Source organism: Arvicola amphibius, chromosome 1, assembly GCF_903992535.2.
Source record: "Arvicola amphibius chromosome 1, mArvAmp1.2, whole genome shotgun sequence".
In the NCBI taxonomy this organism is placed as follows: domain Eukaryota; kingdom Metazoa; phylum Chordata; class Mammalia; order Rodentia; family Cricetidae; genus Arvicola; species Arvicola amphibius.
Window position 1 is genome coordinate 70,142,472 of NC_052047.1, and position 14,181 is coordinate 70,156,652.

The window sequence follows — 14,181 nt, forward strand, 5'->3', positions numbered from 1 at the left end:
AGATACCTCTTGAGGTGCCCAGAGACACTAGCCCTGCTGCTGGGCTCGTGATCCTCCCTTTCTGGCATAGTCCAGATCTCACAGTCACCCTGAGAGGGTCATTAGCACCCAGAAACAAGCTGGCTAGCAAACCAAGGCTCTCCAGGAGAATGTGGTACCAGGATGTATGAGGAAAAGTGGCAGGCTACTCATGAATGGCCACACAGGGAACTCTCTTTAGGGACCTTTCCTCAAGTGGCTTTGGCCCGATTGCTACATCCATCGCCAAGCAAAGGCAATACTTTTCCTAACGTTTTGATTCATTTAGAAGTCACTCTGTGGCCAGAATTTTGGACACTGGCCAGGTTCTGGCCATGGTTCTCAGTCTGCAACCTGGTCAGCAGCACAGAAGCTGGGCCTACAGGTGCATGCCACTGCGTCTGACCTCTGAGACCTGCAAGAATCAGTCTCAGAACTGGGAACTTTGTTTTCCTTGTTTTACAAAAAGACTTGGTCACCTCTAAGGTTCCCCTACAAGCTCCAGAATAAAAGCTCCCCCCCACCCCCGTACTCTAAAAGGAACCTCCAGCTTCCTTGGATAGAAAGTGTTTCAGAAAAGCCACTCTTGTCTGCTTCCTGCTCTGGACATCAGGAACCTGCCTCCCCTACATCTGGCCAGAGATGTCGGTCCATCTCCCTGGGGCTCTTTCCCTCAACCTGGGCACAAGTTCTACCCTAGTCGGTGCTGGGATCCACCCTGGGGTGAGTCACTGGCTGCAGGGTCACAATCACAGGGCCGGCCTAAGCAGACTCCCTGTTAGGCACCAGAGTCTGAGGCAGAAGCATAAAGGTCCAGCCAGCAGACCACCCGAGACCTGAGTCCCAGCTGTGTGTTCTCCCTCGGTGCAGGGAGCAGCCCAGTGAGAAAGAGAAGCCTGGATCGCAGAGGAACCACCCTATAGACACTGGGGCTGTCATATAAGTGGGGTGTAGACTCTCCGTGGGGATTTCTTGAGTGCTTGCCTCTCTTCTCAGGACTCAGGTTACCCCCCCCTCCTTCCTCACAGCCTGTCTACTGAGTGTGTCCCTTCCCATGGAATCCCACATCCCAGAGAGACAGAGCTCAGTGAAAAGCTGCGTGGTGAGACAGAGTCCATGTCTTCTAAGCCAGGGCGAGGTCCAGGAAACCTTAAACACTTGAGACACTCTCCACATAGGGTTTCTCTGGGAAGCAGTAGGGATTCCTGTCCTCTGAGGAGGCATGGAGGTGCCTGGCAAGGGCACAGAGCACAACCTTGTCCCAGACGACAGGTGCCTATGGCCTGAACAGCCTAAGAACTTGGGAACTCTCAGCCACTCCTGAGCTTGAGTCCCCCATTCCTCCATCCCCTTTAGCAAGAAGGCTGGGGGTCCGGAAATGAGAGGGGTGGAAGTGGGAGTTCTACTACAGGCCAAGTGCCTTAGAGACACCAGAGGGCGCTGTGGACCAATCAGAGATAGGCTGAGGCTAAGCCTCTGACCTCAATGGTAGAAGGTGGCCCCAGGTTAGAGAACAAGGCTTATAGGGACACCCTGCCCCCCTACATGGATGGAGGTGGACAAGGGCTGGAGAGAAGGAATATTAGACACCTCAGCAGATTCTTGGAAGGGCGTGACATCCCAGCTTACTGACACTTCTTACCAGCATTTTAGGTCAGAGAAAAGGGGCTTCCCTCCACCTTCTGTTTCTCTTCTAAGAGAATTGAAGGGAAAATTTTATTTTCCTCCAGTCCACAGGACAGACCTCTTCTAGGATATTTTTCAAAACACAACGTTTTTCCTGAGGGAGCCTTCAGAAGGACCCAGCTGCACCCTTAGTTTCCTGACAATGAGAATTGGGGTCACAGGCCTGTCCCACCCTGCCCTTCTCTGTGGCTTGGCCTGTGCTGCCTGGCTCCGTGGGGAAGACCTAAGAGGCCATGATGACCCAGGATTCTCATGGCTTCCCACAGGGACTCGCGGCCTGGGGTGAAAAGCAAGAATGCCTGCTAGCGCAGAACGGAGTCACAGAAAGCTCCTGTAAAAATAATATTCATTTTTCTCGATTAGAGATGTAATACATATTCATTAAAGACGAGCTTTAAAATAGACAAGATAAAAAATTTAAAACCACCCATAACTCGACTGCTTGGAAAGGACCCTTTTCTTTTTGAAATGCATATCTATCTCCGGGGCCAGGCAAAGGCAGGCAGGGCCCACAGGCAGGGGTGACAATCTGCAGATACCTCGGGGACAGAACACAGTCTGGGTAGCATCTGATGTGGACCCCAGGAACCCACCCAGAGGCCACAGCTGACACCCTGCCTTCTGCACCTCAGCAGCCATGCCATAAACAACCATCTCTGGGTCACCACCCTTCTTCATTGTCTCGGCAAAGACAGGCCTGGAGAAAGGCTGTTTCCTCAAATATCCACGAGGAATCCAGGCCTGGGTGGAATCCATGTACCTCCACTCACCTGCACACCAGAGGCCCAAAGGTCCAGGGCTCAATCCTCTGCCTAGCATCCTGGATGGGAGGACACAGGGCCTGTACTAACACTAAGGCGTCAGGTCTCCCCTGGCCTCTTCCATTGCCCTGGCGTGCGGCGAGTAGGAGACCAGGAGCTCCGAGAGCTTTTTCTGGGCACCTTCTCCAATGGCACCGCTAGTACTCCCTTAGGATCATGCTGGGAGGAGAGCACATCACGGATAGAGATCGGGTCCACGTGGACATGCTTATCTGTGTGAGGCCAGTGGACTGTGGAGGGGATGTCCCAGAGCAAAGCAGGAGGATGTCCAGGGCTCCTTCCCCGAAACCAACACAAGGAGAGGACCCCCTAGTGTGCGTGTTCACTGCTCCCCCCTAGGCCACACCTCTGCGCAGCTGGTCTTGCTCCTGCCTCTTGCTCAGAGAACTCCCAGTTAGCCCTAGACCTGCTAACACTTCTGCTCAGTTGACCTCTGAGGGGCCATGGGAATGGCAGTGACTCAGAACAAATGTGGGTTACAGGAAGTGCAGGGGTGGGGCTCAGTGAGGACAGAGCTGGAGGTCAGGAGAGGGGAGTGTGGTCTGGAGCTCTGGACGCACCTGGCATCTGCTTCGCTGTAGTACTCTCGTGCCACGATGTCCTCAAAGAGTTCCCCACCAGTGACCCTACGAGGAAAGCACAAGGTCATGGACCTGGAGATCCTCATCGCCGTGACACCTGCATCGCTGCCAGCACCATCACCACCACTGTGACCACTGCCATCACTGCCACCAGGACCATCATTACACCACCATGGCCATCACTGTCACCACCATCACTATCACTACCACAATCATTACTTCCATCACCACCGCCACCATCACCGCCACCAATACCACCGCCACCATCACCGCTAACAATACCACCACCACCATCACCGCTACCAATACCACCGCCACCATCACCGCTACCAATACCACCGCCACCATCACCGCTACCAATACCACCGCCACCATCACCGCTACCAATACCACCGCCACCATCACCGCTACCAATACCACCGCCACCATCACCGCTACCAATACCACCGCCACCATCACCGCTACCAATACCACCGCCACCATCACCGCTGTCGTCACTGCTGCCCTCTCATTGCCATCACCATCACCATCACCACACCTTAGCACCATCCCCTCCATCCTAGCACACCAACAACTTATCAAGCGCATGCTTGCTCACCCCTGATGACATTTAATACTCCCGTCCTCACAGCCATCCCCGGAGAAAACCGAGTTCCTCGGGTCTAAGTGGTCTCCCCAGAGGAGGCAGCACAGGGGTTTGAGCCAGGTCTGGTTTCTCCACTTCAATACTCTCCCATCCCAGGCCAGACTGGAGGCCTCGGCAGTGGTGAGAGGATCCAGAGGAAACAGTGCCTGGCTCTGGCCGCCGCAGTGGGCTGAGGGCCTGAGGTGCCTGAGCTCCTGACTCCAGGAGACCACAGATGACAGAGGTAGTTTCTGCCCACACACCCTCCGGTCCTTTGTCTGTTTCCAGCCAGCAAATGCCCACTCCAAAGTGGAAAAAGCAGCACCGTGAGTGTGTAGTTTGTACACATGTGCAACAGAAGAGTCAGGTTCAGGGGCAGCCCAGGGAAGGGGCTGCTATCCCCAGTACTGGGCGATAGTGCTTGAGTCTCAGCAAAAAAAATATTCTTGAACTGGACTCTGCGAAGTCAAGTCTGGGCAGACAAAATGCCATGAGGTCTTGGTGCAGAGATGTAGCTCAAAAGATGCCCTGGGTGTTGCCAGAGCTGTGCCAGGCCCAGGCCCCATGAGGTATCTCGAGTGTTCAGGAAGTTACATTTTGGTGAGTGGGCACCAGGGCCATTTCCTGGTAGAGTCTCAGGGCAGGGAGTTGGGCCTCTACTGAGTTGGCAGCTGTGGAAGACTTGGAATCACTGCTGGGATCCTTGCTCTGTAGCTTCTGTTCCCAGGCCCGGTGTATATGTCACCTCCCAGGCCCCATGTGTACCAGTCACCTCCCAGGCCCCATGTGTACCAGTCATCTCTCAAGCCTGGTGTGTACAGTCATCTCCCAGGCCCTGTGTGCACAGTCACCTCCCAGGCCCCGTGTGCACAGTCACCTCCCAGACCCCGTGTGCACAGTTACCTCCCAGGCCCCGTATGCACAGTCACCTCCCAGGCCCCGTGTGCACAGTCATCTCCCAGGCCTGGTGTGTACAGTCACCTCCCAGGCCACGTGTGTACAGTCACCTCCCAGGCCCCATGTGTACCAGTCATCTCTCAGGCCTGGTGTGTACAGTTATCTCTCAGGCCTGGTGTGTACAGTCATCTCTCAGGCCTGGTGTGTACAGTCATCTCTCAGGCCTGGTGTGCACAGTCACCTCCCAGGCCCGGTGTGTACAGTCACCTCCCAGAACCTGCAGAGCTCAAAGTTAACAAGGCCTCAGAGCCTGCTGGGGCACTACCAGACCACCTCAGGGCCCACCACACTGGAGGCTCCGGAGGTACGGAAGAAGGATATTTAGGCCTTCTGTTCAGACCCACCATCCTCAGTCTCCTTTCGGCTGCCTGCCTGGCATAGCTTGGGAGGTCTGAGAGATAAATGTGTCACACACACACATATCCCCTCCCCCCATTCTCTTTCCTCCTCAGCTTCTGCAATAATTGTACCCATCTGTTGGCCACCAGGGGCTCTGAACAGGACCACCCTCAGTCCGCAGGCCTCTGTCTTTGGAGAAGAGGGTGGTAAAAGTGGGTCTTGGGCACACAGAGGAAACGAGTGACCCCGTCCACCTCAGGCCATGGGACTGACGTCTCAGGGCACAAATTTAGGCAGACTGTAGCATTATCTGGCTGATAATTCTAGGCAGGGTCTTGTGGAACACACAGAGGTATCTGAGAAATAAACCAAACTCCACGAAGGGGCAGCCTAGCTGCTTCACCAGAAGACCTTACCAGGACAGAGGACACTAAGGCCTGCATGCCCAACAACCTGGACATCTGTCACCTGAGGGAGGAAGAGCAGAGAGGTGGGCCTAGGAAGGCACCTCCTGTTCCCATTCAGCCTGTTGCTCAAGGGCAGCCAGAGGGCATGCAGTAACCATGGTAACAGCACCAGATCCAGGCTCCCCTGGCTGTGCAGTCTGGAGGCTACCAGGGCAGGCCAAAGCCCCTGGGCCCCCACCCAGCCCAGGGTCCCGAAGCAGCCCTGATTCACGGACAGCTAAATATAGTGCTGCTTAGCAGAAGCTGTCAAGAGTAAGGGAGATGAGATCATCGCTTCTAAATCCGGCAGGAAGTGAGAGGCGGAGTTGGCCCCAAACGCCTTCTCACTCAGCTACTGCACACACTCTCATGCAAACACACTTACACGCGCACACACACATATGCACGCACATACACGCCTGTATCTCCAAACCACACACAGGTTCACTCATAAAACAGACGTCATGCATGTACACCCGTGAACCTTACACAAATTATCTCTGTACGTACGCTCTCTCCCAAATTCAGGAATCATCACACATGTGTGTATACATACGTACATCCTTTCACTCATGCTTAAACACGCATGCTCATGCCAGCTAGCTGTGCCTGGCATGACAGGACTTGAAGCCTTGAGGCCTCAGGAGGGAGGAAGTGGCGTGGGCACTGACTGCTCTCTGTGGTCTCCCCTCCACTGCCCCCCACCTCCCAGCTTTCTGCGTGATGACCTCAGCACGTCAGACACAGACTTGTGGGTAAAAACCTGTGCATAGCCAAGTCAGAGGTGGGTAAGCTGGCTATGTCTGGGAATGAGGTAACGCCCTGCAGAGGTGCACTCAAGGAGTGGCCTGATGTGGGGACAGAACTCTTCCTGAATCCGAGGAGGCCGAGGGCCCCACGCTGGGAGTGACAGAGGGCGAGGGTCCTTGGCTCTGGCACTTACAGATCGAAGACCAGGTAGTGGAAGCCTTCTTCAGAGATGCTGTCATGGAGACGTACTGCAGGGACAGAGAAGTCATGAGGAGCTGGAGGTAGACTAGGATAGACCCTCGAGCCCACCTCCACCCTGTCTGGGACTGATGGGGTCTCCCCCAAGACAAGAAGACTGACTGGGACTTGGGGAGCTACGAGCTGGCCTTAGGTGCCGCAGGCCAAACCTGAAGGAACACCACAGAGCTGTGGGCAGCACCTTGCCCTTTCCCCTGGCTCCTCTCTGCTCTCCTGTTTCCAACCCTATCAGAAGGAAACACAGGAAAGGCTTGCTGCTGAGTCCCTGACAGAAACCACACCATCATAGGAGAGGGTTCCGCAGGAAACAAACCCATTATTCATTCTGGACCCCAAGACTGGCTTAGCAGAACAGGGGCTAAGCTTAGCAGAAGGCTTCTGAGTAGGGTAGCTACTAGACCAAGTCAACTTGACTAGTCTACCCTACTTGACTAGGGTAGACTAGTCAAGGCTCAGACCTTGACTTCTGATTTCCTTTGGCCAGCAGGGTCTAACTGTCTCCTTCTCTCTGGTCCTGTTTCCATGCCCCTTATAAACTTGTGCTCAGGTTCTCTCCTAGTCCCTGCTGGGCAGGGGTTGGCGGGCTGTGAGGAATGAGGAACTCAGGAGCACTGAGGAAGGAGTGAGGGAGTTGCCCTCTACACCAAGCAGGAAGGATTCTCTAGGAAAGAGTCCCTTTGGGCCCTGCTCTCCCATGTGCAGATTCGCCCCTTTGCTAGACCAGCACTGGATGCCAGCTTACCTAGCACTCCTCCAGGCTGCAGACAAGGGGGCAGCGGCAGAGTCTGGCTAATCACCTGAGGGTACACAGCCCACAGGGGTGAAGTGGGCCTGTGGGATCAAGGGTCTGGTTCCAGTGAGCACATAGTGCCTGCCCTGGTCTGTGTGCTCTTGGATCTCTAAATTCCTGCTATCTCCCGCCACCCAAGACTGGGCCACGAGGCTGAAGGGTGAAGAGCGGCCACCTTCTCCCTGGTCCCACAGGGCTCCAGGACCTCAGGCAAAACCAGCCCACACAATTCCTGCTCCTGGCACCCTCCCCCACTGTCCTAGTTTCTCGCTGGCTGCCAGCACCTTCTTCTGGGTGCTGGTTCTCCCAGACACCATCCTGATAGTGTCCTTATGCCTAGGAGCTCTGATACTGCCCTGCTCCCCAGCCTGGGCCCAGCGCCTTAGCCCCACGGGACCTGTCACCTTGTGTCTACCTTTGAGAACACACCAGGCCCTCCACAGAGTCAGGAAACAGAGGGACTCTCTCTGTGGCCTGTGTGAATTAACCCCCCCCCCAGTCACCTGAGCCTCAGTCTGCAGCTCTGTAAAGTGGGAGGAAGCCACACCTGCCCGTAGGTTGCTGTGAATTATGTGCATTCGTGGAGCAGTGGGTGTTCTCTGGGTCTGTCATTATCACCACTGTCATATGGGTATTAGAAACCCCAGATGACTGAGACTCCAAGTCTGGGGCCACTTATGGACCTGGACTGCTTTCTGAAGCCCATGGCAGTGACCTGGCAGCAGCCACAAAAGATATAGGTCTCTCCATTTCTTCCTCCATTTCCTGGCTCTAAGATGGGCAGCAAAGCTTCCCCCACCCCACCCTACCCAACCCATCTACTCGGACCCACATCCTTGTCAGCTCTCTGGACCATCAGAGCTCCTCAGTGAGGATGGATACATTCTACTTGGCCACCTACACCCTGTTTCTAACTGGACCTCCATTCTATCCAGGCTGACCTGTGTCTCCCTAAGTCAAGATGAGTCCCTGGTACCTGCTGGCAGCCTCCTTCCAGTACCTCCAACAAAATTCCCGAGATTGAGCCAAAAAGCACATTCGTCTGGCTCCTTCCTAGTGGGGGCCATCAGGGTGGTCTGTCTGAGATACCCCAGCTGCCTCACTCCGGGACACACCACTCTGAGCAGAGAAGGCTCCGGCAGTCACAGGAGGGCTTCCTTCCATGTATCCCTGAGGATGCTGCCCTAGAGAAGGTCCAGCGGGGTTCCTAGAGTGTGTAGAGGTTTGAATAGGAATGGCCCCCACAGGTCTACAGGGAGCAGCACTATTAGGAGGTGTGGCCTCATTGGAGGAGGTGTGGCTTTGCTGGAGGAAGGTGTCACTAGAGGGCGGGCTTTGAGGTCTCAGACACTCAAGCCAGTTCTCTGCCTGCTGCCTGAGGATCCTGACGTAGAACTCTCAGCTCCTTCTCCAGCACCATGTCTGCCTGCATGCCGCCGTACTTCCTGCCATGACCGTAACGGACTGTAAGCCTGCTCCAATTAAATGTTTTCCTTTGTAAGAGTTGCCGTGGTCATGGTGTCTCTTCAGAGCAATAAAACCCTAAGACAGGGTTGCTTCATTGATCCCTAGGTGCCCCAGAAAAGGCCTGTTGGTGGGGCTGCCTGTCCTCAGCCACCTGCTTGGAGCCCAAAGAGGCTTGGCCAAGTAGGTCCCATCTCCTTTCTAGGACACAGGTTCCTTCTGCAGAAGGAGCTACAGGGTCCTGTGTGTGTGGAATTAAGGGAGTAGGGATGTGGACACCATTTTTAAGAACAGGCGCTTATTTTAATGGCTTTGAATAAATCCTAATCAGCACATCAGATGACTTCACAGGAAAAGCTAAGGAAGAACTGAACTGTGACAAAATCTCTTTAAGAACAGAAAGTAAATGGCACTCTGCTGGCTGGAACACAGAGCTGGTGATGAGTAAGCCCACCACGGCTTCTTGCCAGACCAGCCAGGAGGGTGTGGGTCAGGCAAGCAGCGGCAAAGCTCACCCGGCGCTAACACACTCATCTCAGTCTCCTGGGGAGGGGGATGCAGAAGTATGGTGGTCCCTTTGCCTGTTCCACTGCGGGCTTCCTGCGGCTGGGGCTCCTTTCCCTTCTGCTGAGCAGAGCTTGAGGGCCCACACCCCTAAGTTCAGCTGGAGTTGTGACTTGTGAGAGCAAAGAAGTTCTGGACGCCCAAACACTCAAGGACTTGGGGGTCCTTCTGCTCATGCTCCCCTGACCCGCAGTGGCACTGCAGGTCAGCATGTGACGTCAGTAGTGAGCTAGCTATCAGAAGTCCTGGCTGCAGCTCCTGTAACCTGTGTGGCTTCTCCCTGGGCTCCATCCTTTTAGTGCCCCCTTTGCTTAACTCCTCAGTCCTAAAACTAGACAGAAAGGTCTTCCTGACTTCTAAGCCAGGCCTGGAAGAGAGTGAGCGGGTACGCAGAGGGTAAGTCCTCATCCAGGAAAAGGGGCCCTGGACTCCTGACAGGAGCTGTGCGCAGTCATGGGTGCTGTGGAGGCGCCACCTGGTCTCCGTCGCTCTTCAAGGGGGAGGCTTTGGGACCTGCTCCTTCCCGAGCAGAACGGTCTTCCACACCTGGGAGCTAAAGACAACCCCCACAGTGGCACTGGCTCCCACCGGCAGGTCAAGCACATTGTGTCAATAGTGGGCTTAGCTGTCAGAAGCCCTGGCAGCAGCTCTTGCGAGTGACCCGAGGCAACCTGGGACTGACTGCCTCTCCTGGCACAAGACAAGCATTTATAAACACGTGCTGAATAATGAATTCTGAAGCCTCCCTGGGGATGGCGCTGAGCTCAGGGACACATCCAGGTGAGGCACAGACCATCTGTGCTCAAGGGAAGTGTCACACAGATACCAACTTTACTGTCACAACCTAGTCTGGAAGTCCCTTCACCTGGGGACCCTGTCTTGGTGGCACAGGGTCCAAGACCACATGGGTTCTTCTGTTCATTCCGCCTTCTTCCAGAGGAACCCCATCCCCATACCGGAACCCCCCTACTAAGGCCCATGGATGTTTCCCTGTTGGTTCTGTTTTGTGGCTCTTCTCCGAGCTTCTGAGGGCCTCTCTGCTGACACCAGGACACCTGGAGTTCAGAGACTTGGGGGACAGACCGAATGAGCTGGGCTGCTTCCCAGATGGGGACCCAAGCAAAGCTTCCTGCTGTTGCAAGTGACTCACTTCAGTCTCCATCTTTACTGCCAAGGTCAGGCCACATCCAGGGCAGCTGCACCTTCTCAGCCCTCCCTGTGACTCTGAAGGAGACTGGACTATTCTAGAGCAAGCACAAGGCCAAGCCCTGTCTAGAGGCTAGGGAGCTGGCAGATGGGGGTCGATGGATTTACTTTACAGCTGGTACTGGGGTAAGGCCCTGAGCCCCACTCACAGTGAGACAGCTCAGCAGACAGGACCAGGCCCATAACCTCGGGTACTCATCATGGTGGCTACAAAATGCACCCCAAGCTCTATAGAGCATTTCCTCTACGGGAACCTGCTTGCCCTGCCTGTGGGCTTCAAATAAAGTATGCAGGAGTGATGCCACTCACAGTGGTCAGAAGAAGGCACACGGTTCCTCAAAGGGTGAACGGGGTTCACATGAGAACAACACTGCTCTCGGGTGTATACTCGGGACAGAATGCAGAGACTCGCATACCTGTGTACCCCATTCACAGCGCCATTCACGGTGGTCAAGAGGTAGAAGCAGCCCCAATGTCCATCAAGAGATGGACAGATAAACAAAATGTGGAACTGCCATGCAATGAATATGATTCAGCCTTCAAAAGGAAGAAATGCTAGCTGGGCAGTGGTGGCACACACCTTTAATCTCAGCACTTGGGAGGAAGAGGTAGACGTAGTTCTGAGTTCCAGGACAGCGATGGGGCTACAGAGAAACCCAGTCTCGAAGATGAAGAAGGAGGAGGAGAAGAAATTCTGACAAAGATGACCCTAAAAACCATCCCTCAGTGAAACACGCCAGTCACGGAAGGAAAGACCACGGATGGCTAGGTTCCGTCTCTATGGGGCTTTACGTCATCAGTCACAGACTGATGCAAAACGTCAGGTCCTGAGACAGGAGGAAGGGACTGGAGAGTTGTTTAACGAGGGTGAAGCTGATGGGCAAGAGGAGAAAGGTCTGGCTACAGGCAGGGAGGGTGGCCCGCTGCACTGCAGGTGCAGTTAAAGCCACAGGCCTGCATCTACGCAGGAATACTGTCACGTACTGCTGTATCAAAACCTTTAAAGGCGCCATGCCCTTCGTTTCCTCTCTGTGTGCATCTCTCTGTGTGTGTGCGTGTATGTGTATCTCTGTTGTCTCACGCCTGTCTCCTTTTCTCTGTTTTGTCTCTGTAGATGGTGTCTGGAAGTATCCTCCAAAGACCCACATGCTGAAGGCTTGATTCCAGCACAGGCCACTATTGAGAGATTGAGAGATGGCTCCCTTAAAGGGCGGGCCTACTGAAAGGAAGTTAGATCCGTGCGGATGTGATCTTGAGACCACCAGCTCCTCCACCCATTGTTCCCCGGCTGCCATGTGTGAGGTGAACTCACATCTTCTGACATTTTCTTCTTCCACAGGCCCAAAGCAACCAGGCCAAGCAATCATGGGCTGTGACTTGTGTGTGTGTGTGTGCGTGTGTGTGTACATGTTCACACATGTGGGGGACACATGTATGTGTGTGGTTACATATGGAAGTCAGAGGTTGACACTTGGTGTCTTCCTCAATTACTCTGCCTTAATATGAGGCAGGGTCTCTCACTTGAACCCAGAACTCATGGGTTCATCCAGTCAGCTTGCTCTGGGCATCCCTTGTCCCCACCTCCTGAGCACTGGGATTGCAGGCTGGCCACTCTGCCTGCTTGGCATCACACAGGATCTGGGGATCTGAACCCAGGCTTCTCTGATAGGTAAGTACTCGACCCACTGAGCCGCCTGTCAGTTCCTGGACTGACATCTCCGTAACAGTGACCTAAAGCATGTTCCTCTTTGTAAGCTAATTAGCTCAGGTATGTTGTCATAGCAATGGAAGCTAACGAACACTCTCTCCCTCTGTCATCCCTGGCTTTGGAGGAGCTGACTGCCATGTCGCAATGATGCTAGCATGGCTCTGGGGAGACAGATACTTATGGAGAGAAACTGAGATCATAAAAGGAGCCATCTTGGAAATTAATTCTGAGGTTTCAGTCAAGCCCTTGGCAGACACAGCCCTGGATGTATTCACCATACATACGTGCCCTGGGCATTACCTGTGCTGGGCCTGTTTATCATGCATACGTGCCCCGGGCATTACCTATGCTGGGCCTGTTTATCATACATACGTGCCCTGGGCATTACCTATGCTGGGCCTGTTCACCATATATACGTGCCCCAGGCATTACCTGTGCTGGGCCTGTTCACCATACATACGTGCCCCAGGCATTACCTGTGCTGGGCTGCAGTTGGGGAGGAGCCTAGACAGCTCAAGAGGGTTCTGTTCCTGCTGCAGCTTTGAAATCTTTTTTAAAATTATTTATTTTATTTTATGAGTGTTTTGCCTGCATGTAGCTATGTATACCAAGTGTGTACCTGGTATTCACAGAGGCCAGAAAAGGGCATTGGATTCCCTGGAACTGGAATTATAGGTGGTTGTGCATTACCACATGGGTTCTGGGAGTCTGACTTGGGCCCTCTGCAGGGCAACACGTGCTCTTAAGAGCCATCCCTCCAGCCCTGCTGTGGAATTCTTAATACCTTTTGGACCAAGGACACAAGCGGCACTTTGGAGGGGTCCCAAAAGCTCTGTGGAGGCCTGCACCCTACCAGCTGCTCTTGAGAGCAGATGCAGGGACAACTCAGCCTGTCTGTCCTGCGGGACAGATGGATGCCATGCTTGAAGCCACTCTATAAAAGAAGCCCTTCTGCCAATAAGAAGTCTGCTTGAAGCATGTGGGTGGGCCTTAGCTCAGGCCTCTGGACAAGAGGGACTTCCCAAGGGGGAGCTTTGTTTTATACTGTTTCCCCTCAGCCCATCCCACCAGGTCCCTGGGAGAGTGGCAGGGGCCATTTCCATTATCTGAGAGGAGACAGACGTCCCTCCCCTCCTCAGCCTGCCACACACTGCTTCCAGGCTTACCCCCAGCCCAGGGTTACCACCCCACCTGTCCCCAGCACTTGCTCATGGTCTCAGGGTGGCCTGTGAACAGCTTTCTGTTTAGAAGTGGCTATGGGAGTAAGAGAAGGCTGAGGGTAGGCTAGGATTCCCCCTCACCTCCTGAGAGAGCCCCCAGCTCTTCAGAGAGGACTCCACAGGAGCCCCACAGCCTTAGGTCTGTGTCCTGGAATGTTCCGGTTTGGGGTCCTAACCTGACTGAAATAAAGCTGCTGCAAAAGGAGTTCTCGAGGCCTCTTCTCCCCAGTCCACAGGGGAAGCTGGAGCCAAGCCACTGCTTGGAACTCACCCAGAACCACACTAGGCTTCTGGCCAGGTCAGGGAGATGTCTTACTGAAGAACCAAACAAAACAGCAACCTAAAACACACCTGGGCCCCCACTCACCAAAATAAGGCAGTCATGCAAACACAGAAAGATTTATAGCTCCTGGTTGCTGCACAGTTGGGTAAGTGTGGGCTTGGAGGTACTTGTGGAGCTGGGCCATCTCCCATGATCCCCAAGAAGAGATGTAGTACCCAGTAGTGAGTTAACAGGCTCTTGACACTGAGCCGCAGACACCCAGTAGCCCAGCGGTCCCATACACTGCTGAGATACAGGTTCCCGGGTCTCGCCAGACCCCTGAGTCAGCTCTCCAGGGCAGGCCCAGGCACCCGAGGTCAAGAGGATGAGGTTCTGTGCTGGGTGTGGTAGTGCACGCCTCTAATACCAGCACCTGGGAGGCAGAGGCAGGTAGACTTCCAGGAGTTCAAGGACAGCCTGGTCTAC

The 14,181-nt window shown here is 54.3% G+C and overlaps 1 protein-coding gene across 18 annotated transcripts in view; it reads right to left on the minus strand.

Moving 5' to 3' along the window:
• The window catches only part of Camk2b (calcium/calmodulin dependent protein kinase II beta), an 86,960-nt gene that overhangs the window by 21,787 nt on the left and 50,992 nt on the right, over positions 1 to 14,181 (minus strand). For all 18 annotated transcript variants that reach the window (XM_038321363.1, XM_038321344.1, XM_038321327.1 and 15 more), the window contains exons 4-5: positions 6,417 to 6,471; positions 3,086 to 3,151 (exon numbers count right to left, since the gene is read on the minus strand). In XM_038321363.1, the coding sequence (XP_038177291.1) occupies positions 3,086 to 3,151; positions 6,417 to 6,471 (121 nt within the window). The remainder of the gene's footprint in view (positions 1 to 3,085; positions 3,152 to 6,416; positions 6,472 to 14,181) is intronic.